This window comes from Helianthus annuus, chromosome 12 (genome assembly GCF_002127325.2).
Source record: "Helianthus annuus cultivar XRQ/B chromosome 12, HanXRQr2.0-SUNRISE, whole genome shotgun sequence".
Classification (NCBI taxonomy): domain Eukaryota; kingdom Viridiplantae; phylum Streptophyta; class Magnoliopsida; order Asterales; family Asteraceae; genus Helianthus; species Helianthus annuus.
The window spans coordinates 54,371,787-54,397,350 of record NC_035444.2 but is presented as its reverse complement, the minus strand read 5'-3'; the positions used below and the strand labels follow the sequence as shown (position 1 = coordinate 54,397,350).

Below are 25,564 nucleotides of genomic sequence, written 5' to 3'. Positions count from 1 at the left end.
ACAGGCTTTTTCTGTTGTACATTTATGTTTTTTTCATTTTAAAACATATATAAAGCTTAATTATAGCTAAATCATAGGTGTTGGATGCTAAACACTTATGGGATATATAAAATAAATTATATAATCACTTTGCGCTTTGCGTACGAAAAGCTCACCGCTTTTGCGCTTCGCTTTTTAAAAATCGGTTTTAGATCTCATCATTTTTGTGCGCTTCCCGCTTGTTTAAACCAAGCCCTCGACCACATAAAGAGGTAAACCTTGATACCGCTAGGCTGCAAGCCCTTTTTCTTAAAATACTTTTATTAATAGAAGATCTAACTAATTTAGTTAGGTCATATCGTACACACATATAACTTTAAAAATAGAAGAAATGAACAAAAAGAGTGAGTGTAGGTTGGCCTAGCCCGTAATTTGACCATTTTGACCCATTACTCAAATCCACCCATTCAGCCACCGCTATAAAAAAGCAAATGAAGATATTTTCTAACATGTTTACCAATCTGGCTAATGCTTGCATCTTGTTTTTCATACAAGTTTAGGGACCTAATCATGCAAAAGGGGCATATTTGATATTTTTTATAAGTTTAGGACTTCAACACGCAAAAAAAAAGAAATTTTTGTTAAAAACAGGTATAATTTTTTTGAGTAAATTGCGGTTCTGGTCCTTGTGGTTTAGTGGTTATTGCTATATTTTACAAAATTCAAATGTTTTGCAATTTTCATGCTGAGGTATCTTTGTTATTTCGCTTTTGGTCCACCACACTAACTCCATCCAACTTATAGTTAAATTCTAGTCACATGAGAAGATGGTAGCTCGGATCCTGTTTGTAGCAAACAACAATATAGTGAGAATACAAGGTAAGTGGCCACCCACAACATGTTTGCTCTAAGAAAGGTAAAATTTTCAGATGGGGTGATATTATTGGTTTTCTTGTAGATATAAGCATACAAAAATTTATGATTTTACTAAAATAACCAACGTTAATATGTATATGGAGCGGCCTTAAGATGACGTCAAAAAATCTGCCAACTGCTGAGCTGGGACCCCTTATGGGGTACTCAAATGCCATAAACTTCTACCATGTGTTTCATATGGAAGGGCTTTCAGTGGCTTCGTTGCCACCTCAGCAAATTCTTCCGCTTCAAAAGCATCTATAACAACTATATGACCCAAACAAGCATCCATGATTAAGGTGAGAATTTTTTTACTTATTTTAATATATAAACTACCAGAAAAGTGGTTTTCTCTAAGATAAACTTACATATCCAGTAAGTCAGTAACTGCCCCAGTACTGTATTCCGAGACAAGTTTGTCAAATATGTGTGCCATCGCATTATTGCATAATCTGTTTCAGTTTCCGTTAGCTCCAGGGGGCTGAGGACTGTTACAGGTTTGAACCAACATATAGGATCACTACAAAAAGCTATGATGAAGAAAAACAAGTTGAAGTGGCAAAATGGGCGGCCCAGAAATCGAGTCAAAACAGGTCGGATTGGGTTGGCCTAAAACACTTTTTTTATGAATCGATAGTGCCTAACTATTATTACAAATATCGTATTATCTTAAAGAGAATCTATTTACTTGAATAGAATGACTGTAGCGGGCTTATACATTATAACACACATAGGACGTTTTTCAACCCGTTCATCCCATTTGATAAGCTTTTTTTCCACTAAAGCTAAAATATTTCCCTGAATCCCCCCATCGATCATATCATTTTCGAAGGGTCGAAATTGCCACCTCTAAAAACAAGCAAAAGGTTTGAGCCACATACAAGAACATGAAAATCAGCCATGACAAATGAAAGCAGGTATAAGAGGCAAAATGAGCGGCTCGGGGAACGGGCTAAAACATGTTTTGCACACAGGGCCAAAACATTTTTTCATTATAAGCTATTTTTTTCGTTCGAGATAAAATATAAACCCCAGTCCCCCATCAATCACTTTGTTATTAAATGGTCCAAATTGCCACCTCTGTATAAACACTGCCCAAATTATATAAAAAATAAATAATAATAATAATAATAATAATAAAAAAAACCTTTGGAATAGAGCATCAAATAATAAAAATGCATAACTCTGACACACAATATCATCTCTAGGTTGACCAGTAATGCTATCACGAACCTACACATAAAATGGTGAGGTGGCAATTTCAATCCATATGTGTCTTACATCTAACAAGGCAAATAGTCTAAGATAAATGGTTTAATAAAAAAGAAAATAGGTTGAATAGATCAAACAATTTGACCGTTTTGACCCATTACCCAAACCATCCATTTGGCTGCCTCTATCAAAAATACAAGAAGATAACTCCTAACATGTTCACTTACCAGTTTGGCTGATGATTGCATTTTGTTTTTCATATGAGTTTAGGGACCTATACACGCAGAAGGATCATATTTAATAATCTTTTTATTAGTTTATAGACTTCAACACGCAAAAACAAGAATTGTTAAAAATAAAGTCCAGATATTTTTTAGTTGTAAATAGTCATGTAAAAATGAAGTCTAGGGACTTATATTGTCATGTAGGAGTTGGAAATTTGGCACATCGGACAAACTAGGTAACAAGATTGAAATGAACTACTTTGTCCAATACGATTACAGCATTTATATTATCTCAATTAATACCCTAATCTGTTTAGTAAAAACGTTTTAGAACATTTTACATACTAAAAATACCAATTGGACCATTTGGCAAATGTAACCCAAATCAACCGATCTAATAGTTAATGGGTCAAATTTGCTGGCCCTAGTACTCTGTAACAACATGAGATGTGAATTCTTACCTCTTCGACGATAAACTTCAAGGCGTTAGAAAATCTGCCAACAACTGAGGTGGGGCATTCGATGACTTGGTTCCGCTTCAGAAGCATCCACAGCAACAATGACGTAAACAAGCGTCCATGATTGAGGTAGGAGATTTTTTATTTTGTTTTAATATATAATCTACTAGAAAAAGCAGCTTCATAGCATTTACTGCATATTATGTTTCAGCTTCAGTTAGCTCCACAAGGGCTGAGGATTGTTACAGATTTGAACTAACATACATGAATACAATAAAAAGCCACAATGGAAGAACGAACATGTAGATGTGGAAGGCCCGAATACCGAGCCAAAACTGGTCGGATGGGGCTGGCTTGAAACACTTTTTTATGAATAATTAGTGTCGTAAGTATGATTACAATATTGTGTTATTTATTTCTTTATAAATCACTTTACTAGAATAGAATGAGTTAGGAGGGTTTATACATTATAATACACATTGGGTATTTTTTCAACCCATTCATCCCATTTGACCCGTTCCAATATAAAAGCTGTTTTTCCGCTAGAGATATGAAATAAACCCCGAGTCCCCCATTGACCAATTCATGTTCGAATAGTCAAAATTGACATCTTTAAAAACAGGTCAAAAGTTGGTAATTTATAAAATTATTTCCGAATGAAGAAAACTCTAAGATAGAATGTAGTAGCTTATCAAAGGCATCAAATGTGACGTGGGCTCCGCCACAAGAGCAGTGGACTTTTAACCAGCAGAGTTTTTCTCTGCAAGTGGCTCATACTTGACTTCCTTAGATAGAGACTATGCAGTTAATATCGTGATATATCACCGATACCGATGCCGATATCTGATTTTTTACCGCATTAACTGCATAGGACACAGAACTGATATCATGGTTCTTTAGTAGGTTCCCATAATGGCAAATATACAAATAATATAAAATGGATTACTTTGGAAAAATAACTAGTAATTACAGTGTATGATACCCAAAACTGGCTTATTACTTTGGAAAAATAACTAGCAATTACAGTGTATGATATCCAAAACTGGCTTTAAAAAAAAGCTATAAAGGTTTCATAGCTTGAAGAAAAAAACATGTTTACCATATACAAATAACAAAACCTATAGTTACGATTTATGAATGCAACTAACCTCATCATCATACACGCAACTCCTCAAAACACCAAATATATGGGACTGAAGTAAATACATATACATTCAAGTCCACCTTAGTAGCCAAAAATAGAAAACCCACCCTTACGAGTAATGCTGACATAAGAAAATAAAATCAAAGAACCAACCATCACACCAACTTAGCACAATGTGCTTACAGCACTCGCCTAGACCACTCCATGATAAAAAAATGACACGATTATATATACGCCTTATGTATATGCTAGGACCTAAGGTCTTTGGTCCCTTCGCACCAAGAAAATGAAGTATCCGATCATAAGTTTAATGGCATTTAGTACTATATAGCAGAACATTGCGATTCTACAAAGAAAATGTAGAATCTGATCAAAAGTTTAATGACACTTTTGAACATTTAGTACCTTACCTCTTAATTTGAGTATAAGAAGCATTCCATCTTGATTTGCTATTCATATCCCCCATAAAAAAATCAAGTAAAAACAACAATAGAAGTACAATAGTTCGTATCTTCAAAGAAGAATAGAAAAAGTTAAAAACATAAAAACTGCAAGTTTTATACAAAGACAGGTTGAAACGAGTTCTTAGGTGCTTTAGTAACAGCAGGCCTAGTTCTCAGGTGTGCTAAGCAGGCCTAGTTCTCATGTGTGCTAAGTAGCACTGGAACGGGTACGGGATCGGGGTACGGGGACGATACGGGAACGAGGAACGGCAAAACTCAAAATTCCAAGATACGGGTACGGCAATAAAAACTATAAAAAATTAAAAATACATTAAACAAATTCCAAAAATACTACATCTTCCAAAGGTAATTAATTTACAATAATCAAATCATTTTCAAATTCTGGTTCATCTAGTGAGGGATCGGCAATCGATAGAGAATTAGAGATGATGAGACTTGAGAGTTTAAAGATTAGAGAAGCCGAATATGATAGGTCTATTTATTTTATGGCCGGTTGTGGAATTTGAAAGGGTAAAAACCCTAAAAATAAATGGAAACGGGCTGGATACTTCTACCAGATACGTCCCCGACATTGGAAACGTTTAGGAAACGTCCCCGACGAGTACCCATGGTGTTTCCGTCCCCGACAAGTACCCGAGACGGGTACGGCCACATAATGGAGTCCCCGTGCTACATAGCAGGTGTGAGTTCAGTATTGTAAAATATTATAAAAACTGTCAAACCACAAATCTATTACAATATATCAAAAAAATTCTCATTACCAAGAAATAAAAGTTATGAAAATAACATAGTTAAAATCATAAAAAATGGTTGAAATGGGTTTATAGTCTTAGCCGATATTATATAGGTAGCTCTAGTAACAGCATTCCTATTTCTCAAATGTGAGTTCAATCTTATAATATGCCATATAAAATTGTCAAACCACAAAGCTATTAAACTATATGAAAGAATCTCATTACCAAGAAATAAAACTTATGAAACTAACATAGTACCATTCATTAAAAACAGAATATAAACAGAAAGAACTTTATCAAGAAAGCAATCCACGCTACAATAAAAACCTTCATCACCCAGTCAACCGCAAAGTACAAGCCTCAAAGTACAAAGACAAACTGAAATGGGCTTTTAGGTGCTTTAGTAACGGGATTACAATTTCTCGAATGTGAGTTCAGTCTTGTAAAATAGCATATAAAACTGTCAGGCAAAAAAGCTAATGCATTATACTAAAAAAATCTCGTTACTAAGAAATAAAAGTTATGAATATAAAAAATAGAATATCAACAAAAAGAACTTTATCAAGAAAGCAATTCACGCCACAGTAGCAGCATTTGTCACCCATTCAACTGCAAAGTACAAGCCTCAAAGTACATAGACAAGTTGAGATGGGTTCTAAGATACTCTAGTAATGGCATGCTTAGCTCTTGAATATGAGTTCAATTTTGTAAAATACCATATAAAACTATCAAACCACAAGGCTTTACGTTATATAAAAAAATCTCGTCACCAAGAAATAAAAGTTATATAAATAACATAGTCAAAAACATAAAAAAATAGAATATCAAAAGAAAGAACTTCATCAAGAAAGACATTTACGTTACGCTAGCAACCTTCGTCACCCAATCAACTGCAAAGTACAAGCCTCAAAGTACAAAGACAAGTTGAATTGGGTTCTTAGGTGCTCTGGAAACACCATTCCTATTTCTCGAAGTGAGCTCAGTCTTGTAAAAACCACAGAAAATTTTTAACCCACAAAGCTATTAAACTATATAAAATAAAAATTATGATGATAACATAGTCAAAATCGACAAAAACGGAATATCAACAGGATGAACTTTATCAAGAAGGCAATTCACGTTACAGTAGCAACCTTGGTCGCCCAATCAACCGCAAAGTACAAGCCTCAAAGTACTAAGATAAGTTCAATTGGGTTTTTAGGTGCGCTAGCAACTAGCATTCCTATTTCTCGAATGTCAATTCAATCTTGTAAAATACTATAAAAACTGTCAAACCATAGCATCACTATTGAAAAGTAATAAAACACGTACAAAATTAAGTATATAAAACATCTCCAATAATATGATAGGGTGAAAACAATAAAACAATTTCTCAGTATGAACATTAAACCATGCAACTAGCCAGAGAAAGTAAAATCAAAGAGATTCAAAGAAGTTTCGAACAAAAATACACGTAAATTACATCTAAAAATTCTCATTACCACAAAAAAAGTTGAAAATAACAGAAAGAACTTCCATTAAGAATGCAATCCATTGGACCGGTTTCATTATAAGCTATTTTTTCTGTTCAAGATAAAATATAAACCCCCAGCCCCCATATCAACCAATTCATTATTAAAATGTCAAAATTTCCACCTCTATATAGACAGGTGGAAATTTTGAAAAAAGAATATAGTAGCTTCTCGTATACATCGAATAATAAAAACGCATAACTGTGGCAGACAATATCATTAGCAAAATCAATAAACTATGAGAAGCTACTTATATAATTCTTCAAGCTGGTCTCTGGGTTGACCGGGGGGGATGTCTAGTGACCCAAAAGGAAAGTGCTTTACATCTTTATCGGTTTCAACAACTAAAGTATTCTACAAGTGTATTTAAATACATTTAAGCCCTATCACGAGCCTACACATATAAAGGTGAGGTGACAATTTCAACGCATATGTGTCTTACATATAACAGGACCAATAGTTTAAGATAAATGGTTTAACCAAAAAAAATGTGCCGAATAGATCAAAAAACCATACAGTATACTCAAAACTCATTTAGACCTCTTATAATGTCTTTACTAACAAAAGATCTAGACTGTTTTGGTAGTATTAAACTTTATGTTGAGTCATATTTTGCACATTAACAACTTTAATTAATATGCACATTAATATCCGAATAAAAGGATATAAAGAGTGATTGTAGGTTGGCCCAACTGGCTGTCACCTGCACTTAAGGTTTGACCATTTTGACCCAATACACAACCCACCCCGACCCACCCATTATGCCACCTCTATAAAAAGGCAAAAAAAGATAATTTCTGAGAATAGAAGTGATACGATTCCAACAGGAGCCAATAAGCCCAGCTGGACGCTTAACCCAATTACAGACCAAGCAGAATGTGGGGGCTGAAATTTAGGATTAGTAACTGCTATATTTCTTATTTAAGTATTCCAATTCCTATTTTACTTTTCAATGTGTTGTCAATTTTAATTATCAATGTTCTTGTATTGGAAATTAGCCCCTCTCGAATCGGACCAACAATCTTAGTAGTTTTTTTCTAATAAAATCAGCCTTTGATTTTCCAGTTCCTATCAAAACGTCTAGTAAGTACAGTGTGTGATAGCCAAAACTTGCTTCAGAAGAGCCTATGGGCATCAATCCATGTATAGTAAAAACACATAACTGTGGCAGACTATCATTAATAAAAATCAAAAACTATGAGCATCAATTAAGGCATTTACAATCTTACACAAATCTTCAAACTAGTCTCTAGATTGATTAGGGGATGCCTAGTGATCCAAAGAGAAGGTCCTTTACATCTTTATCATTTACGAAGCTACACGTCAACAAAGAGGTGGCAGTTTGAACCCATATATGTCTTACATCTAGCTGGTCATATGGTTTAACCAAGATAAAGAAAAGATCAAATGGGTCGAACAGATTGGATGCTATACGTGTTGTACTCAAATTCTTAAAGACCTTCTAAAATGCTTTTATTATTATTATTGAACGGCTAACTCACGCACCCTCTAAACCTACGCCTAAATTTTTTTTTAAAAAAAAGAATCACAGGGCTAGAACCCCCTAAACGGCTAAACCACTTAGGGAGGTATTGAGGTAAACCTTGGTACAACTAGGCTACAAGCCCTTTTTCTTAAAATACTTATATTAAAGAAGATCTAACTAATTTACTTAAGTCATATTATACACATTTATAACTTTAAAGATGATGAAATGAAAAAAAAAAAGACTGATTCTAGGTTGGCCCAACCCGTTTTGGCCTTCACTTAAAATTTGAGCATTTTGACCCATTACTCAACCCATCCTTTCGGCCACCGCAATCAAAAAGAAGAATGAAGATAATTTCTGCATCTTGTTTTTCATACAAGTTTAAGGACCTAATCATGCGAAATGGGCACATTTGATCACTTTTTATAAGTTTAGGAGCTTCTGAACGCAAAAATAGAAAATTTTTGTTAAAAACAAAATATGGGGTTTCATATTTGTAATTCTCATGTAAAAATAAAGTCCAAAAGTCAGGTGAAAGTCATGAAATGATTTTAATAGAGGAGGAAAATTGGCACGTGAGGCAAGTCAGGTAAAAAAGATATTTTACAGTTCAGAATAGGTTGACACAAAATACTTTCTCAAAGATCTCTATTGTTATATACATAAGTTCAATACCATTATGTTATCTCTCTGTTTAATAAAACGATTTAGAATATTTTACATACTTTTAGACCTTTTGACAAATGTAAATGAGTCAAGTTGGGAACTCGTACTTTTTAACAACATAAGATGAGAAGTTATTACCTCTTTGACGATAACCTTCAACACGTTAAAAAATCCACCAACAGCTAAGATGGGACCCCTTATGGATATTCAAATGCCATAAACTTCGACCAGATGTATCATATGAAAGGGCTTTCAATGGCTTCGTGGCCACCTCAGCAAATTATTCCGCTTCAGAAGCATCTATAACCACAATGACAAATAAGCATCCATGATTGAAGTGAGAGATTTTTTAAATTATTTTAATATATAAAGAAGTACTAGAGAAGAAGATTTCTCTAGGATGAGATTACTTATCCAGTAACTGCTCCGGTACCGTATTTCACGACATGTTTGTTGAATATGTGCATCATAGCATTTACCGCATAATCTTTTTCAGCTTCAGTCAGCACCAGCTCCAGGGGGCTGAGGACCGTTACAGATTTAAACCAACATACAGGAACACTTTAAAAAGCCACTATGAAAGAAAAACAAGTAGAAGCAGCAAAATGCGCGGCCCGGATTTCAAGTCCAAACACTTTCTTTATTAATAATAATTAGTGCCTAATTATGAGAACAAATATTGTATCATCTTAAAAAGAATCTATTCACTTGAATATAATGACTTTGAAGGGTTTATACATTGGATGTTTTCAACCCGTTCATCCCATTATAGCCCCAAGTCCCCCATCAGCCAATTCATTTTTAAATGGTCAAAATCGCCACCTCTAAAAACAAGTAAAAAGTTTGTAATTTTATAGGATTATTATTTCCAAATGAAGATAACTCTAGAAAAGAGCAGTGGGCTATTTACCAGCAGATTTTTTTTCTCTGCAAGTGGCTTCCTTGGGCACAAAACTGATATCATGATTCCCCATTAGGTAATACAGTGTAGCCCTATCACGAACGAACCTACACATAAAAATGACAATTCCAAACCATACATGTCTTACACTTGACATGTCAAATGGATTAAGCTAAAGACTAAAGGGCTTAACTAAATAAAAAGAAAACAGGTCAAACAAACTGAAAGCCATAGGAAGTGTACTCAATTTCATAAAAACCACTTACAATGCTTTTCTTGAAAGCCATACCTAGGTTGGCCTACCCCCGTTATGACCCGAACTTAAAACATGACTGATTCGACCCATTGCTCAGCCCAGGCAACCCAACCATTTGGCCAAATTACTAGCAATTACACTGATATCCAAAACTGGCTTTAGAAGAACCAATAAAGGTTTCATGGCTTAATAAACATGTTTACTATATATCCAAACAACAAAACCTATTGTTACAAATGCAGCTAACCTCAATTTAGGGATGGCAATCAAACCCGAACCTGATGGGTAAACCCAAAATCTAACACATTTGGGACGGATTTGGGGTCGGTTAACAGGGTTTGGGATTTGGTGATATACATGTTTACCAGACCCAATTACCCGATAAAGTGTACGGTGTACCCTGTATATATGATACATCCATTTTTATACGTATAGATATTTTATTTCGTATACATTGTAGTTATTTGTTATTTTTTATAGTGATAATACTGAACATAACTGACTAGTAGTTACTCAATAGATACCCAATGGGTTTTGGGTCGGGTATACCCAACAGGTAATATTTTTAAATTTATGGTTTTACCCGAAACCCGTGGGTATACCCGATACCCGATGAATACTTACCTGTTAGAAACCCGACAGGTTTGGAATAAGCTTATCTAACCGGGTTTGGGGTTGGAATTACCTAAACCCGTCCCAAACCCGACCCATTGCCACCCCTAAACCTCATCATCATACAAACAACACCTCAAAACAACAAATGTATGGGACTGTAGTAAAATATAAAAATTCATGCTCGCGTTAGTAACCAAAAATAGATAATCCACCCTTAAGTGTAATGTTGATATAAAAAAATTGTACGCTAAGTTACCTTCAAAGAACCAACCATCACACTAACTTAGCCAATGAACCTTCTGGGGTAGCCCAGTTGGCCCAGCCTCACCCACCCTCTCCCTAGAGGTCCCGGGTTGGAATCTTGGTGCCCGCATCCCCGCGGCCAAGCTCTTCGCTCTCGGTTGGGTATTCAGCCCCAGGCAGCTATGAGGCTAAGCTAGCCTGTGGTCTTTTGTCCCCCCACAACAAAGAAAATGAAATATCTGATCGTAACTTTAACGATATCTAGTTCTATGGCAGCATGTTGCAATTCTACAAAGAAAATGTAGAATCCGATCATTAGTTTAATGACACTTTTGGACATTTATTACCTTATCTCTCAATAAGAGTAAAAAGTGTTCCGTCTGTTTTGCTATTCATGTCCCTCAAACAAAAAAATAAGTAAAAACAACAATAAAAGTACAATAGTTTGTACTTCACAGAACTACAAAATCAAATAAACCACCTTGCAATAGCCTACATCTCATCAACCTCAGAGTACAAGATACGTTGAAATCAGTATAGGTGTTCTAGAGAATTCCCAAGTTCTCAAGTGGGAAATGAAACACTTCCAATAACAGGGAGTGTTAAACAACACAACTTGATCAAGGAATTTCCAAGAAATAAGAGAAAATACAGATGTAAATTGCATAAAAAAATATATCATTGCCAAAAATTATGAAAATAACATAGTCAAAATCATCAAAAATAGAATATCAACAGAGAGAACGTTATCAAGAAAGCTATTCATGCCACAGTAGAAACCTTCGTCGCCCAATCAACTGCAAAGTACAAGCCTCAAAGTACAAATACAAGTTGGAATGGGTTCTAAGATGCTCTAGTTATGTGATGCCTAGCTCTTGAATATGAGTTCAGTCTTGTAAAATAATAATTAATACATTGTCAAACAACAAAGCTATTACATTATATAAAATAATTATATCATTACCAAGAAATAAAAGTTATGAAAATTACATAGTCAAAGTCAACAACAAAAACACATTTATCAAGAAAGCAATTCACATAACAATAGCAACTTTCACCCAATCAACCGCAAAGTACAAGCCTATTTCTCGAAGTGAATTGGGGTTTTTGGTGCGTTGGTAACATAAATTCCTATTTCTCGAAGTGAGCTCAGTCTTGTTGAAAAATAAGTAAAAACAATAAAAGTACAATAGTTTATATAGTTCACAAAACTACAAAATCAGATAAGGTTAGAACTCAAATTCAAATACAATAAAAACAGAAGAAAACACCTACAATAATAAAGGAGTGTTGAATACATTGAAAGGGGTGAAACAACTTCAATAATATGTGAGTGTTGAACAAATATGGCTGTAAAAAACGTAACATCAAAGAGATTCAAGGATGTACAGAAAAAAAAAACACACGTGAAAATAACAGAAAGAACTCCCATCAAGAAAGCAATCCATGCTACAATCAAAACCTACGAACACCCAATCAACTGCAAAGTACAAGCCTCAAAGTACAAAACAATTGAAATGGGGATTTAGGTGTTCTTGTAACAGGATCACTAGTTCTCACATGTGAGTCCAGTTTTGTAAAACACCATATAAAACAAGAAAAGTACACTAGTTTATGAATTAACAATTTCTTCGTAGACCTACAAAATCAAATAAATTAAGAATTTAAATTCAAAAAAGAAAAATAAGAACAGCAGAAAACATCTACAACAATATGAGAGTGTTGAAAACATTGAAACAACTGAGAGGTGAAACAATTTCAATAATATGAGAGTGCTGAACAAATGCGGAAAGAAAAAAAAACGTAAAATCAAAAAGATTCAGGGAGGTAAAGAACAAAAAACAAACATGAAAATAACATAAAGAACTTCCATCAAGAAAGCAATACAAGCTACAATCACAACCTACGTACGCCCAATCAACTGCAAAGTACAAGCCTCAAAGTACAAAACAATTGGAATGGGTTTTTAAGTGTTCTTGTAACAAGATCGCAGTTTCTCAAATGTGAGTTCAGTCTTGTAAAACACCATATAGAACAAGAAAAGTACATTAGCTTATGAATAAACAATTTGTTCACAGGACTACAAAATCAAATAAGTTTAGAATTTAAATTAAAGAAGCAGCAGAAAACATCTACAATAATATGGGAGTGTTGAAAACATTAAAACAGAAAGAACTTCCATCAGGAAAGCAATCCATGCTACAAACACAACCTACGTACGCCCAATCAACTGCAAAGTACAATACAATTGAAATGGGTTTTTAGGTGTTCTTGTAACAGGATCACAAGTTCTCACATGTGAGTTCAGTCTTGTAAAACACCACATAAAACAAGAAAATTACGATAGTTTATAACTTAAAAACCCCTTCATAATACTACAAAATCAAATAAGTTTAGAAGTCAAGTTAAAAACAAAGGAAAAGACTGATATAAAACTATCGAACCAAAAAGCTATTACATCATATAAAAAAATCTCATCGCCAAGAAATAAAAGTTATATAAAACATAGTTAAAATCATAAAAAATATATCAAAAGAAAAAACTTTATCAAGAAAGCAATTCACGTTACAATAGCAACCTTCGTCACCCAACCAACCGCAAAGTACAAGCCTCAAAGTACAAAGACAAGTTGAATTGGGTTCTTAGGTGATCTGGTAATGAAATTCCTATTTCTCGAAGTGAGTTCAGTCTTGTAAAATACAATATAAAATTGTCAAACCATAAACCTATTAAAATATATATAAAGAATCTCATTACCAAGAAATAAAAAAAAAAAATATGATAGTAACATAAGTAAAAATCATCAAAAAGATCAAAAGAGAGAACTTTAACAAGAAAGCAATTCACGTTACAGTAGCTACCTTCGTCACCAATCAACCGCAAAGTACAAGCCTCAAAGTACACTGACAGGTTAAAATGGGGTTTTAGGTGCTCCGGTAACAGTGTTGCTATTTCTCGAAGTGAGCTCAGTCTTGTTAAAAACCAGGTAAAAACAACAATAAAAGAACAACAGTTTGTACTTCACAAACCTATAAAATCATACAAGTTTAACATTCAAATTCAAGAACAATAAAAACAACTGAAAACATCTACAATAATATGTGAGTTTTGAAAATATTGAAGTAACTGAGAAGTGAAACGATTTCAACAATACTGGAGTGCCAAAAAAAAAGAAAACGTAAAATAAAACGAATGCAGGAAAGTATAGAACAAACCAAGGTGAAAATAACAGAAAGAACTTCCATCAAGAAAGCAATACAAGCTACGATCACAACCTACGTACACCCAATCAACTGCAAAGTACAAGCCTCAAAGTACAAAACAATTGAAATGGGTTTTCAGTTGTTCTTGTAACAGGATCACAAGTTCTCACATGTAAGTTCAGTCTTGTAAAACACGATATAGAACACGAAATGTACAATAGTTTATAAATGAAACAATATCTTTACAGAACTACAAAATCAAATAAGTTTAGAATTTAAATTCAAAACTAAAATAAGAACAAGCAGAAAACATCAAAAATAACATGGGAGTGTTGAAAACATTAAAACAACTTAGAAGTGAAACAACTTCAATAATATGAGAGTGCTGAACAAACGTGGTTAGCAAAAAAAAACGTAATATAAAAAAGATTCAGGAAGGTATAGAACAATAACAAACATGAAAACAACAGAAAGAACTTCCATCGAGAAAGCAATACATGCTACAAACACAACATACATACGCCCAATCAACAGCAAAGTACAAGTACATAACAATTGGAATGGGTTTTTAAGTGTTCGTGTAACAGGATCACAAGTTCTCATATGTGAGTTCAGTATTATAAAACACCATACAAAACAAGAAAATTCTTTAGAAGTCAAGTTCAAAACAAAGGAAAAGACTGAAAAAACAAGAGAAAATAGTTGCGATTTGTTTAAAAAATCTAAAAAAGATCTATATTATCTTTACAAACCCTGCAGATCTGATCACTAATCAACCCAGAAAATTAACAAATTCAAAAGATCAAGATTATCGTAAACCATTGCGGAAGAAACTTGCCTGTTAATTAATTCTACGCAGATGATCGTCAAATTCCATGATTGAAAAACCTTAAACTCGCAATTCTCACAAAACCCTGAAAATTCTTGTTTATTTCAAAACAAATCAAAGATCAACTGATGTATGGTACGATTCTGTAACGTACAATGGAAAGGAAGAAGGATAAATTGGTTGTCGTACCTGGTGATTCTCGACGACATCAAGTTGATTGAAAAACCCTAAATACTCGAATAGGGGTTTTTAAGTTCATGACATCTGAAACAGCCGTTGTATGGTGTGTGATTTTGTACTCTGCAATTGAGGAACCCTAAATAAACCCGCAATTCTTGTTTTCTCTAAAGAAAACGCTCATTAATCAAACAACAGGGTTAGGGTGATTTAGGATCTAGGGTTCATAAATATAAATATGAAAGAGGCGCTTGATTTTCCATTGTGCGCGAATATTTAGCACGACCGTTGGACCGGGTTTATTAAATTTTGTTTAAATTTTTGTGAACTACAGTTTCTAAAAACAGGTCAAAATTCTTTTTTTGAACTGCCAATATAAATATTATTATACCAAAACGAAAAAAGTTATTATTCTTTATTCACTCTTGTTTGGTGACAAATACGAATCATATCTATTTACTAAAAATAAACGAACAAAAAATATACAAGAAGAAAGAATGAACAGAAGACTTTGTCGTGCGTAATCACACTGCCTTGAAAGCGAAAGCGATTTAGGCACTACCGTGGTGCAGATAGTATATTCATTGATCGCTCCCCAAGGTTAACACAGTTTTTTTTTTAACTGATTTTCTTGTGTGCAAGATAAACCAGAGATGGAGATTTATGGAACGAGTGATCCGAAAATTAGGGAAGAAGCCAGCGGTTTTAGGAAAATATAAAAACTGTATAAAACAGCCAGGTAACAAAATTTAATAAAAGTAATTAAATCAAGAAAATAATTATAATATATTTCCTTTTTGCCAACGTGAGATAAATGTAGTTTATTCCATTGGATGACTTTCAACTCCAACAACCTCCCACAAAGGCAGACAAGGCAGTTCACATCTCTTCAGCAGTTCACATCTCTTCAGATCACAAGTTGTTTATATTGGTACTCAAGTGTAAGTATCTTTCGATTTGAATTGACACGTAGTGAAGTAAGGCAACGACAAAATACCATCAAGTGAATAACTCTTGAACCGGATGTTCTTGGTCGAGACACCCACAACACATACCAAGCCCGTTGTTCCATGCAACCTCCGCGATGCTACAATGCGCTTTCATGGGCCATGCGCAAACCTTGGGACTAATGAGTGCTCCCCGTATCTCCTATAGAAGGCGGCCCCACCTTCACACTCACGTAGGTGATTTCGATCTTAAATCTACCTTATACATAGACCAACCCCAACATGGGTGATGAAATCATTAAGAGCTATAAAGCTCAACCTCAACACATAATCGATAAATCCATCAGGTCCGTCTCAAAAGGACCACTCATGGCCTTGTAAACAATTTGATTTCGGTTTGTTTAACCTTCCGGCAGGTTTGTGTTTTTTTCTTCTTTTGTTTACTTTTCTTTATTCGTTTAGTGTAAGAATATGAAAGACTTGATTGATATTATTGATATGTTTGATTACAATATATAGAGATCACAAGGAACCCTAGAAACTTAATCGATCCCGTGGGCTTACACTAATAAACCCTAGTCTAAGAATGCAGTCCAATACTCCCCCGCAGTCTGAGCGGTAGAAAATCAAACGCTTAGACTGGAAAAAAAAAACCAACAAAACAATAAAAATAAACTAATCTCAATCTCGGTTCTTGACTCGTAGGTCCAAATTTCTGCCAAAAAAAAAACTGGTTTTGCCAAAAGAAATAACAATCCGTATTCTACTTCACATTAAATCGGTGTACGGCTTCCACTGCTTTAGTTTCTTAGTTCCCGGAATAATAACACAAGACAAGCAAGACCCCAGTCGGCCATGGCAAGACAAACAAGGAAGAAAGACTGTAGAAGACAACCGACGACCATGGTCGAGCGCAGTGTGTCTAAGAGAGATGGTGAAGGCCGGTGACCATGGTCAGGCGCGGCTTCAAAAAGAAGTGAGATCCGTAGATCAAAGAAAGAGATCTGATCAAACCGTGGTTTGATAGGCTGAGATCGGTGGCGGCGACCGTGGACCGGTGAACGAAAGAAAGAAAAGAAACAAATAGACATCTGGCGACCGTGGTCGTGCAGCTGTGTGTCGAACCGAACACCGATGACCGTAGTCAGGCGAGGACTTTGAAAAGAAGTGAGATCCGTAGACCCAAGAAAGATAGAGGGCGAAGGCCGGTGATAGAGGGCGAAAAGAAGTGAGATCCGTAGTCCTGCTAGAAAGAGCGGCTCAACTAAACGGCGGCGCCAGAGGACCGTAGTCCTACAAAAGAACGGCGCGATGTAGCGGCTCAATTTTCAGATCAGTTTGGCGGACAGATTTAGAACAGTTTGGCGGACAGGGGATACTGTTTGGAACCGTAACTGAGACTTTATTTAGAACGTTAAATAAGAAAAAAAATGATAGGAAACGAACGAAGGCCGGACAGGGCGGCGGCAGTGGCGGCACGCCGCCCTGTCTAGGGTTTTTCTCAAGTGGTGACGGCTAGGGTTTTATTATTTCTGTGTGGCGCAGCGGAAACGGTATAGAGCGTGGGCTCTGATACCATGTAAGAATATGAAAGACTTGATTGATATTATTGATATGTTTGATTACAATATATAGAGATCACAAGGAACCCTAGAAACTTAATCGATCCCGTGGGCTTACACTAATAAACCCTAGTCTAAGAATGCAGTCCAATATTTAGAATATAAACTAACATGAACAAATATAAACCAACATGGACACGAAAATGATACAAGTGTTTGTGTTTGTTCAGTTAAAGTTGAACAAAAGAAGACGAACATCCATTCAGAGTGCATTCGGTTCCTTTATACGCTTATTTCCAACCAAAAGCTCCTGTTAGCTTGCCCAAAATGACCCAACTTTCGAAAAGAAATTATAAAAATACTAACACAATGGGATTTTGTCAAAATATACCCAAGTGGCTTCTGTTACAACACAATGTATCAGGTATACTTTCGTTTCCAAAATTGAAATAGATGGATACAGAAATACAAAGAAAACTGACATACAGAAACTATCATAATCTCTTTTGAGTTTAACGTATAAGAGCAGTATAAGCCATGACACGTTGAGAAGGGTGATTAGGTCCCATATCTTCTCTCACTTGTTCTTGAAGATCCTGCATCCGAAACAGGCTCACGGGTCCATGAGGCTTGACTTGCATACGCACCATTAAAATCATCCGCCCGCATGTAACCTCCCCCACCACTCACCTGCATTGTTTACATGTGAAATTGAATTAAAAAGGGGTATTGGATTTTAATAATCCCAAGTTTCACTGATTGGCCGGTAATAATCCCAACTTCAAAAATTGCCTACAACAGTCCCAACTTGTAAGATTTTGGCCACCAATGATCCTTGTCTAACTGGGTTATAACCCAGTTAGTTTTTTGAAGTTTTGAGCGGCGGAGAAGGTCACTAGAGGTTGGAGATGACAAGTGGTGGTCTCCTTTGGTGGTTTCAGGGGTAAAGAAGTTCGTCGGAATAAGTTGCAGGTCACCGGAGTTGCGTAGATGGTGGAAATTTTAAACTTTTGAGAAGCGGAGAATATTACAGGAGGTCGGAGATGATTGGTGGTGGTCTCGTTTGGTGGTTTCAGGGGTAAAACGGGTCGCTGGAATAAGTTGCAGGTCACCAGCCCAACAAGGTTATAACCCAGTTAGACAAGGATCATTGGTGGCCAAAATCTTACAAGTTGGGACTGTTGTAGGCAATTTTTGAAGTTGGGATTATTACCGGCCAATTAGTGAAACTTGGGATTATTAAAATCCAATACCCCAATTAAAAACACTATATTTTGTATTTCATATATACATACATATATGCCTATACGTGAAAATGTTAACTTACAGTCTCCAAACATACAGATAAAATGGTCAATGCCAGGCAGTGCATCAATTCCATGCTGCTTTTATTAAACAATAACTCATGAGAAAATATACATATTTAAAAAAAAAAAAAAAATTAATGAACGAGTAAATAGCATGCTTGCCTGTCTTTGTACTTGAGTCTTGTAAATAAAGCCACCGCAGCAGAACAATGTTGAAATGACAAAGAATCTGCTCCACCACATTTTGTTAATGAACACCTCAATTTTGTAAATAACAATAAACCATCTTCAAATATGTGACTGGTCCATGATAAAGAATTGTGCAAATAAAGATAATTTACTTACATGCAAGAAAAGATTCCAAATAGAGCCCATCCTTTCGAAGATGTTCCTGTTTCATTTTGCTTGGATTCTGAATTATTAAGAAAAATCATTCATCAGATTAAATGATCCGTCGAAAGTGGATTTGCATCTCAAAAAAGAAGGAAGATAAAAAAACTGAACATTACCGCACATTTTTGTAAGACTAAACTGGACGGGATCATAACCCTCCACTGGTATAGTTAGCTGAACCTCGTACGGGTCATCACGTGCCGTTTGACCTGAATATACATCATGAATTCAGATATCCGATTTGTAAAAGATGTAGACAGTGAAATATAGTTGAGGTGGCAATTCTGACCCATTCGCGTTGTGCGTTATCTTGAACGGGTCAAAAGGGTCAAATGAAAATACAGCTAAAACGGGTCAACTTGGTCATATGGATCAAAAGTCGCCAAAAGTGAGCTTTTAATGCATAAGGGCTCCTATATTAGATGATTATTTTACACACAGTTTGTTTATAAATGATTATACTTTAAGAGAAGTGTCTGGGAAACACGCCTCGACCCGTAATAACCCGTTTTGACCTCTAAAATATAGCAATAGAAGATTTTGTACATCTGCAATCGATATTCAATAACGTTGGAGACAAAGTTGTTGGTGGACTCCCTGTTGCCGCGGAGCCAGACAAAGTAACCTCCAAACCGGTCTTAGGAGAAACCTAGTAAAAATACAAAAAGAAAACTATCGTCAAATTGAAGCTAATCACTATAAACAAAATTAGTTTATGTACACGAATATACCGTAACAGTTGGTTTTTGAACTAATTGAGAAAGAGAAGCAACTGCAGTCATATACACGACTCTGGTCCGTATCAAAGCTGCAATAAACAAAGGTAATGATTTTCTAGAAAAAACATGGAAAGTAATAACAATATTTATGAAATATGGATTATAGCAAATGTCCGTCCATATATTTAACTTAGACAAGGGGCAAGACCTGTAGTCCATGTAAGCCTTTTCGTAACCGTATTGAGTCATGCCGTTGTATACCTATGAGTCGTTAGCAGTGGGTTAATGATAAATAATATTTTGCTAATGTGACTTCCAACTAATGGTGCAGAAAGGGAGTATTATATATTATATATTATCTTACAATTTCCCATGACCGTGGATGATAGCCCACTGTGAATCCTTCAAACCTCGTGAGCCCGGTTTCTCACACGGAATTGCAAGTTCAATGATAATTCTGCACTCAAATATAGGAAATAATTACATACTATATCATTAATATGTCTAACTCAAGTTATCATGTAGAAAAAAAGAGTTTTGGCTAAGAAAAAACCTGCAATCTGACTCAAATGAAACATTGCAAACGCATCCAAGTTCACCTGAAAAGACGGAAAAAGTAATAGTAATCAGCATGGGTTATAATGAATCTACAGTCACAAAAATCATACATGTATAACCCGTTACAACTTACGTATCTGTTAATCTTAAATACCAAAAGGATGTTCGGTTAACCGTTTTTGTAAAAAAAAAAAACAGACTATGGAAATCTGACCTTTGCCAATACTATTTACTTACTACATCTGAAGTAAGAATTTACATATTTATACCTAAATTACCATGTGATTTTTTAACTTGTTACGCAAATAATTAAATATAAATATGTATTTAATTATTACGATCCAGCAGACATTTCTAAAGCATGCCAAGCTATTTTAAACAACTGAAACAAAAATAAATCCAAAAGAACTCATATACTTTTGCACTGTGCATTTGGGCAATCACCACATATGATATTTAACGTAGGTAGTCAAAAACAACACAAACCGTATCAATGAATAAACTCTGAATATACTACACGGCACTATTTCGCTTATGTTTTTTTTTAGTTACCTAACATCATCAATATACGCCTTACTCATGATTTGAATACATCAAGTTCGCGTATTAAGGTACCAAAAATGAAGAAGCGTCTCGGTTGATAACATGATATCCTGCATTCGAGTTCAATAGCCCCATCGGTTCCGCCAAAGAAAATAAATATGAGTCGGTTTCAGATTTCAAGTCATGAAAAAACCCAAGGTTCCCTCACCTACTTGCCTTAATCCTTATTCATTTGTTATTTAAATAAATTAAAAAACACACAGATATTGCAATCGATGATGAGGCGTGATATTCCAAGAAACAAAGAGATATGTAACAGATTCACGAATCTTATGACTACATGTGTGAATCAGAAATGAACTTAAAGGTATAACACACCTAAGAAAAATTGAAAGTGGCTACGTTCAAGATTTCTCTCAAATGAATATTTGAATAACAGATCTTGAGGAAGCAATTAGGCAAGACCAAAAAAAGAAAAAAGTTTTGATGGATTTCTTATACAAATTCTCAAATTCCGCTTACTTGAACAAAATTATAACGTTCTGAACCGGCAACAAAATAGTTGAAGCCCTCAAATTTGCCAAAACCAACATATCCCTGCAGTAAGCCCATACATATACAGTTGCCATCATGTACAAATTAAAAATTCAAAAGATATATATATATATATATATATATATATATACACACACACACTTTCCATCACTTGAATATGAGATAATTTTAAATGTTAAGCATTAATGAACTTGTGAGAGCAACCACTTTCACTCATACATACAAAACATCAAAGTGGACTTTTTGTTGTCAAACTTAAAGGAAGTAAGGCACTAAAGGTTACCGATTGTGATCTCGTTTCCACATCTTTACAGAACCGAATCGCACAGTCAGTACTCTAAACACAACGAAACAAATATCAGCCGCATTCAGCAGGGATCAAAAAAACCCATCTCAAATTACAACAACCATCAAGATTAATGACATTACCCCTCCATCATACTATGCCCATTCCAGTTACTCTGCATAATATCTTAAACAAAACAAATCTTTCCTTCACTATATAACCGCCATTTAAACTCCAAAAACATCATATAAAAACACTAATATTATTGCTATAAATACATATAAGCAGGATACAAAATCATAAATGTGACTAGAGTTGTCAAGAACATAGCAATTGGTTGCAGGCACCATCACTGAATCAACACTGCCTATTTGATACAGCAAACCTGAAAATTAAACATAATAAAAAGATTAAATTTTTAGTTTCCAAAATGGAAAAAGAAATCAAACCCATAAATCTTAATTACTAATACACCATTTACCTGTAAACACGGTTAGGTAAAAACTGATCCCGCGGTTCATACACAAGTGTGTGTTCTTGAATTCGTTGTGGGTTTTTAGGATTTGGGGGAAATGCCCATTTGTTAGGGTTCGGGTCGGTAATTTACGGTTCAAGATCGGATGCAAGCAAAACAGTGTTTAATCCTTTTTCTAAAAAGGGCCAGTGCTTTAGCGGTATTCGTATGACTTTTTCGAAGGGAGGTTGGCGGTTGAAGTATTGTTTGTGACAAAACGTCATGCAAAAGCTATGGGTTTTTCCACATTGAGCTTTTTGACGTTGGGTTCCCCTAGAATTGGTGACATGCTGAGTCACCAGCGTTGTCTGCGATCGCTAATGTGGGTGTCCTTTTACCTATGTGTGTACAATAGAATACAAATGCATGTGCTTGAACGAGGCTGATCCTAACTTGTTTAAATTTAGAGTTTTTTTGACCAAAGCTTGAACTCGACTTCTAACTAAGTTTATAAGTTCGAGTTTGGCCTAGTTTCAGCTTGTTTATTACATGTTTCTTTTAATTATTCTCTCTATGTATGTATACACACGACACTACCTCATGTAAAAATTAATAAACAAAATTTTGATGTCACAATTATTTTAGTTATTGCATAAAGATTACATGTTTGTTTTGAGGTAATTGACTTTGACCCAAATGTATGACCATAATTTGGTTGATTGGTTTTTGAGTTTACTTTTCATATCTTTTCTTGGTATATCCAAATAAGGGTAAAGTTCTTGTACAAATAATCTTAACATATTAAACATACAAATTGAAGGAAAACTCAAAAAGACAAGGTGACATTTTTGTAATTATCAATAACTATCAAAGCTACTCTACAAATATACCTAAAAAAACCTAACCACTCCCCCCACCCCCAAAAAAAACCTAAACCCCCCACCCCCCCACCCCCCAAAAACCTAAAAAAAACCTACCCCTCCCACCCCCCAAAAACCTAAAAAAAACTAACCCCCCCCCCACCCCACCCCCAAAAACCTAAAAAAACCTAACCCCCCCCCCCCCCCACCCCCACCCCAAAAACCTAAAAAAAACCTAACCCCCCCCCCCACCCCCACCCCAAAAACCTAAAAAAACCCTAACCCCCCCCCCCCCCCCAACTAAAATGCTAAAAACTAAACCCCCCAAAAAACCTAAAAAAAATCTAAAAAAATAAAAAAAAAAAAACACACAAATTATTTTATTTTATTTTTTTAACATTTTTTATTAAAAAATCGCTACTTTTAGTAGCAGCAAAAAAAAAATTTTTTTTTTTTTTTTTTTTTTTGCTAACGAAATGTAGCGATTTTTTAATAAAAAATGTTAAAAAAAAATTGTATTTTTTTAGGTATTTTTGGTTGTAACTTTGATAGTTGGTGGTAATTACAAAAATGTCACCTTGTCTTTTTGGGTTTTCCTTCAATTTGTATGTTTAGTATGTTAAGATTATTTGTATTTGATCTTTTGCCATCCAGATAATAGGTATGATCATAAACTAAAATATTCCAGGGCTATTGATCCCTTTTCAATATAGTTGGATTCTTTAAAACTAAAGTGTCAATTAAAAAAAAACTTACACGTTTAACTTCAAAGGAGTCCAAAAATACACATACAAACATCCTTAGTACAATCCAGCTGGAGTAGTCTATGGAGGATGAGACTAATTAACGATTAGAGTAAATTACGATTTTGGTCCATGTGGTTATATCATTTTTACCCTTTTAGCTCAAAAAAGATTTTTTTAACATCCGAGACCCCAACATCTTTTTTTCTAACCCTTTTGGGCTCTAAGGTCCTTTTTTTTCTAACCCTTTTGGCCCCTAACATTTAATGGATGAGGTTAGTGTTAGGGGCCAAAAGGGTTAGAAAAAAAGACGTTTGGGGCTCAGATGATAAAAAATTCTTTTTTGAGCTAAAAGGGTAAAAGTGATATAACCACATGGGCCAAAATCATAATTTACTCTAATGATAATAAACCTTATCTTTATTATATTACGAGACTAGCGTTGACCCGCACGATGTAGCGGGAAACATATCACTTAGGTTGGTGAGTTTAGGGCTATGTACGGGGCGGTTTGGTTTTGGGCCATAACCAAAACCAAATTCGTAATGCAACGGAAGCCATAGTTATTAAAGCGAGCGCCCAGGCGTGCCTAGGGGCTAGTTTAAATTACCTACCATGAAGATTGATGAAGGATTTGATTTTTTAAAGTTATACTGTTATTTTATTATTGCACAATGTTCATGAAGTTTGATGATGGATTTGAACTTGATTATTACAAAGGATATAGAATGGCTTGGCCAACAAGATGTAACCATACCTGAACCTCTGTTTACAAGCAAGAAGTATGTCAAGTATTTGGAAGAACTTGCAACCAAAAGTCCCCCTTTGTTCTTCTGTCATCTCTACAATATTTACTTCTCACACATTGCAGGCGGTCAAGTGATTGCAAGAAAGGTAAGGTGTGTTCTTTTACCATCTATATATTGTGTTATTATATAATTAACTCTTTGATACCGGACTTAGGTATCTGAAAAGTTGCTAGAAGGCAAAGAGCTCGCGATTTGCAAGTGGCCCGGGGACCCTGAAGAGTTGCTAAAGGGCATGCGAGATAAGCTTAACGCGTTGGCACAGGTCTTAACCTAGCTTAAGTTTTATTATACATGTTTCTTAACCTTTTTATATGTTACGATGTTAATTTATATAATCTTTCATTGCAGCATTGGTCGAGAGATGAGAAGAACAAATGCTTAAAAGAAACAAGCAAGTGTTTCATGTATATGGGAACAATAATTCGTCTAACTATCATGCGGTGAAACGAAAAGTTAATGTATTGCTTCTAAAGTTTTGTAATGAACTGTCATTTGCATGAGTATGATGATATAACTTCTATTACAAGTAACCCTACAACTATGATCTAAACTGTCAGTAAGACACCGGCCCATTTACTGCCGCTACCTGCAGTCTGTGAGTAGGTTGAATAACGAAATGATCGACAATCCGTACAGTATTTACAGGATCTTGATGAAAAGCATTTGCTCGGAAACTTTCGGTGATGGCTTGCTTGATGCGGCTGTTGCACCTCGTTATCCCACCCGGGATCCAGCTTCCATTCCTTTGGGACCTTGTAAATTGTTTTAACGACAAGTTTAGATTATTGTTTAGCATGTTTTAAGGTTA

General features: G+C 35.1%; 1 protein-coding gene, 2 long non-coding RNA genes and 1 pseudogene across 4 annotated transcripts; 1 reads left to right on the top strand and 3 right to left on the bottom strand.

Moving 5' to 3' along the window:
- Window positions 1–650: 650 nt before the first annotated feature.
- LOC110894938 lies at window positions 651–11,142 on the bottom strand. Of its 2 annotated transcripts, none has more exons than XR_002566800.2 (8): window positions 9,964–11,142; window positions 9,707–9,804; window positions 9,207–9,318; window positions 8,935–9,096; window positions 2,792–2,981; window positions 2,334–2,380; window positions 1,263–1,382; window positions 651–1,161 (listed from the first exon to the last, which is right to left on the bottom strand). It is a non-coding gene; the product is annotated as an uncharacterized LOC110894938 (long non-coding RNA). The 2 variants fall into 2 exon arrangements; XR_002566801.2 differs by having other exon boundaries at window positions 10,825–11,142.
- A 6,724-nt stretch (window positions 11,143–17,866) lies between these two features.
- Window positions 17,867–21,184, bottom strand: LOC110892881 (annotated as a pseudogene).
- Window positions 21,185–21,385: 201 nt separating this feature from the next.
- Window positions 21,386–22,047, bottom strand: LOC110896711. Its single transcript, XR_002568105.2, has 4 exons — window positions 22,034–22,047; window positions 21,888–21,941; window positions 21,572–21,646; window positions 21,386–21,427 (listed from the first exon to the last, which is right to left on the bottom strand). It is a non-coding gene; the product is annotated as an uncharacterized LOC110896711 (long non-coding RNA).
- A 2,593-nt stretch (window positions 22,048–24,640) lies between these two features.
- Window positions 24,641–25,286, top strand: LOC110894939 (probable inactive heme oxygenase 2, chloroplastic). Its single transcript, XM_022142193.2, has 3 exons — window positions 24,641–24,841; window positions 24,911–25,018; window positions 25,105–25,286. Exons 1-3 carry the CDS (start codon window positions 24,641–24,643, stop codon window positions 25,198–25,200), a joined length of 405 nt encoding a protein of 134 aa, XP_021997885.1. The 3' UTR covers window positions 25,201–25,286.
- Window positions 25,287–25,564: the final 278 nt, after the last annotated feature.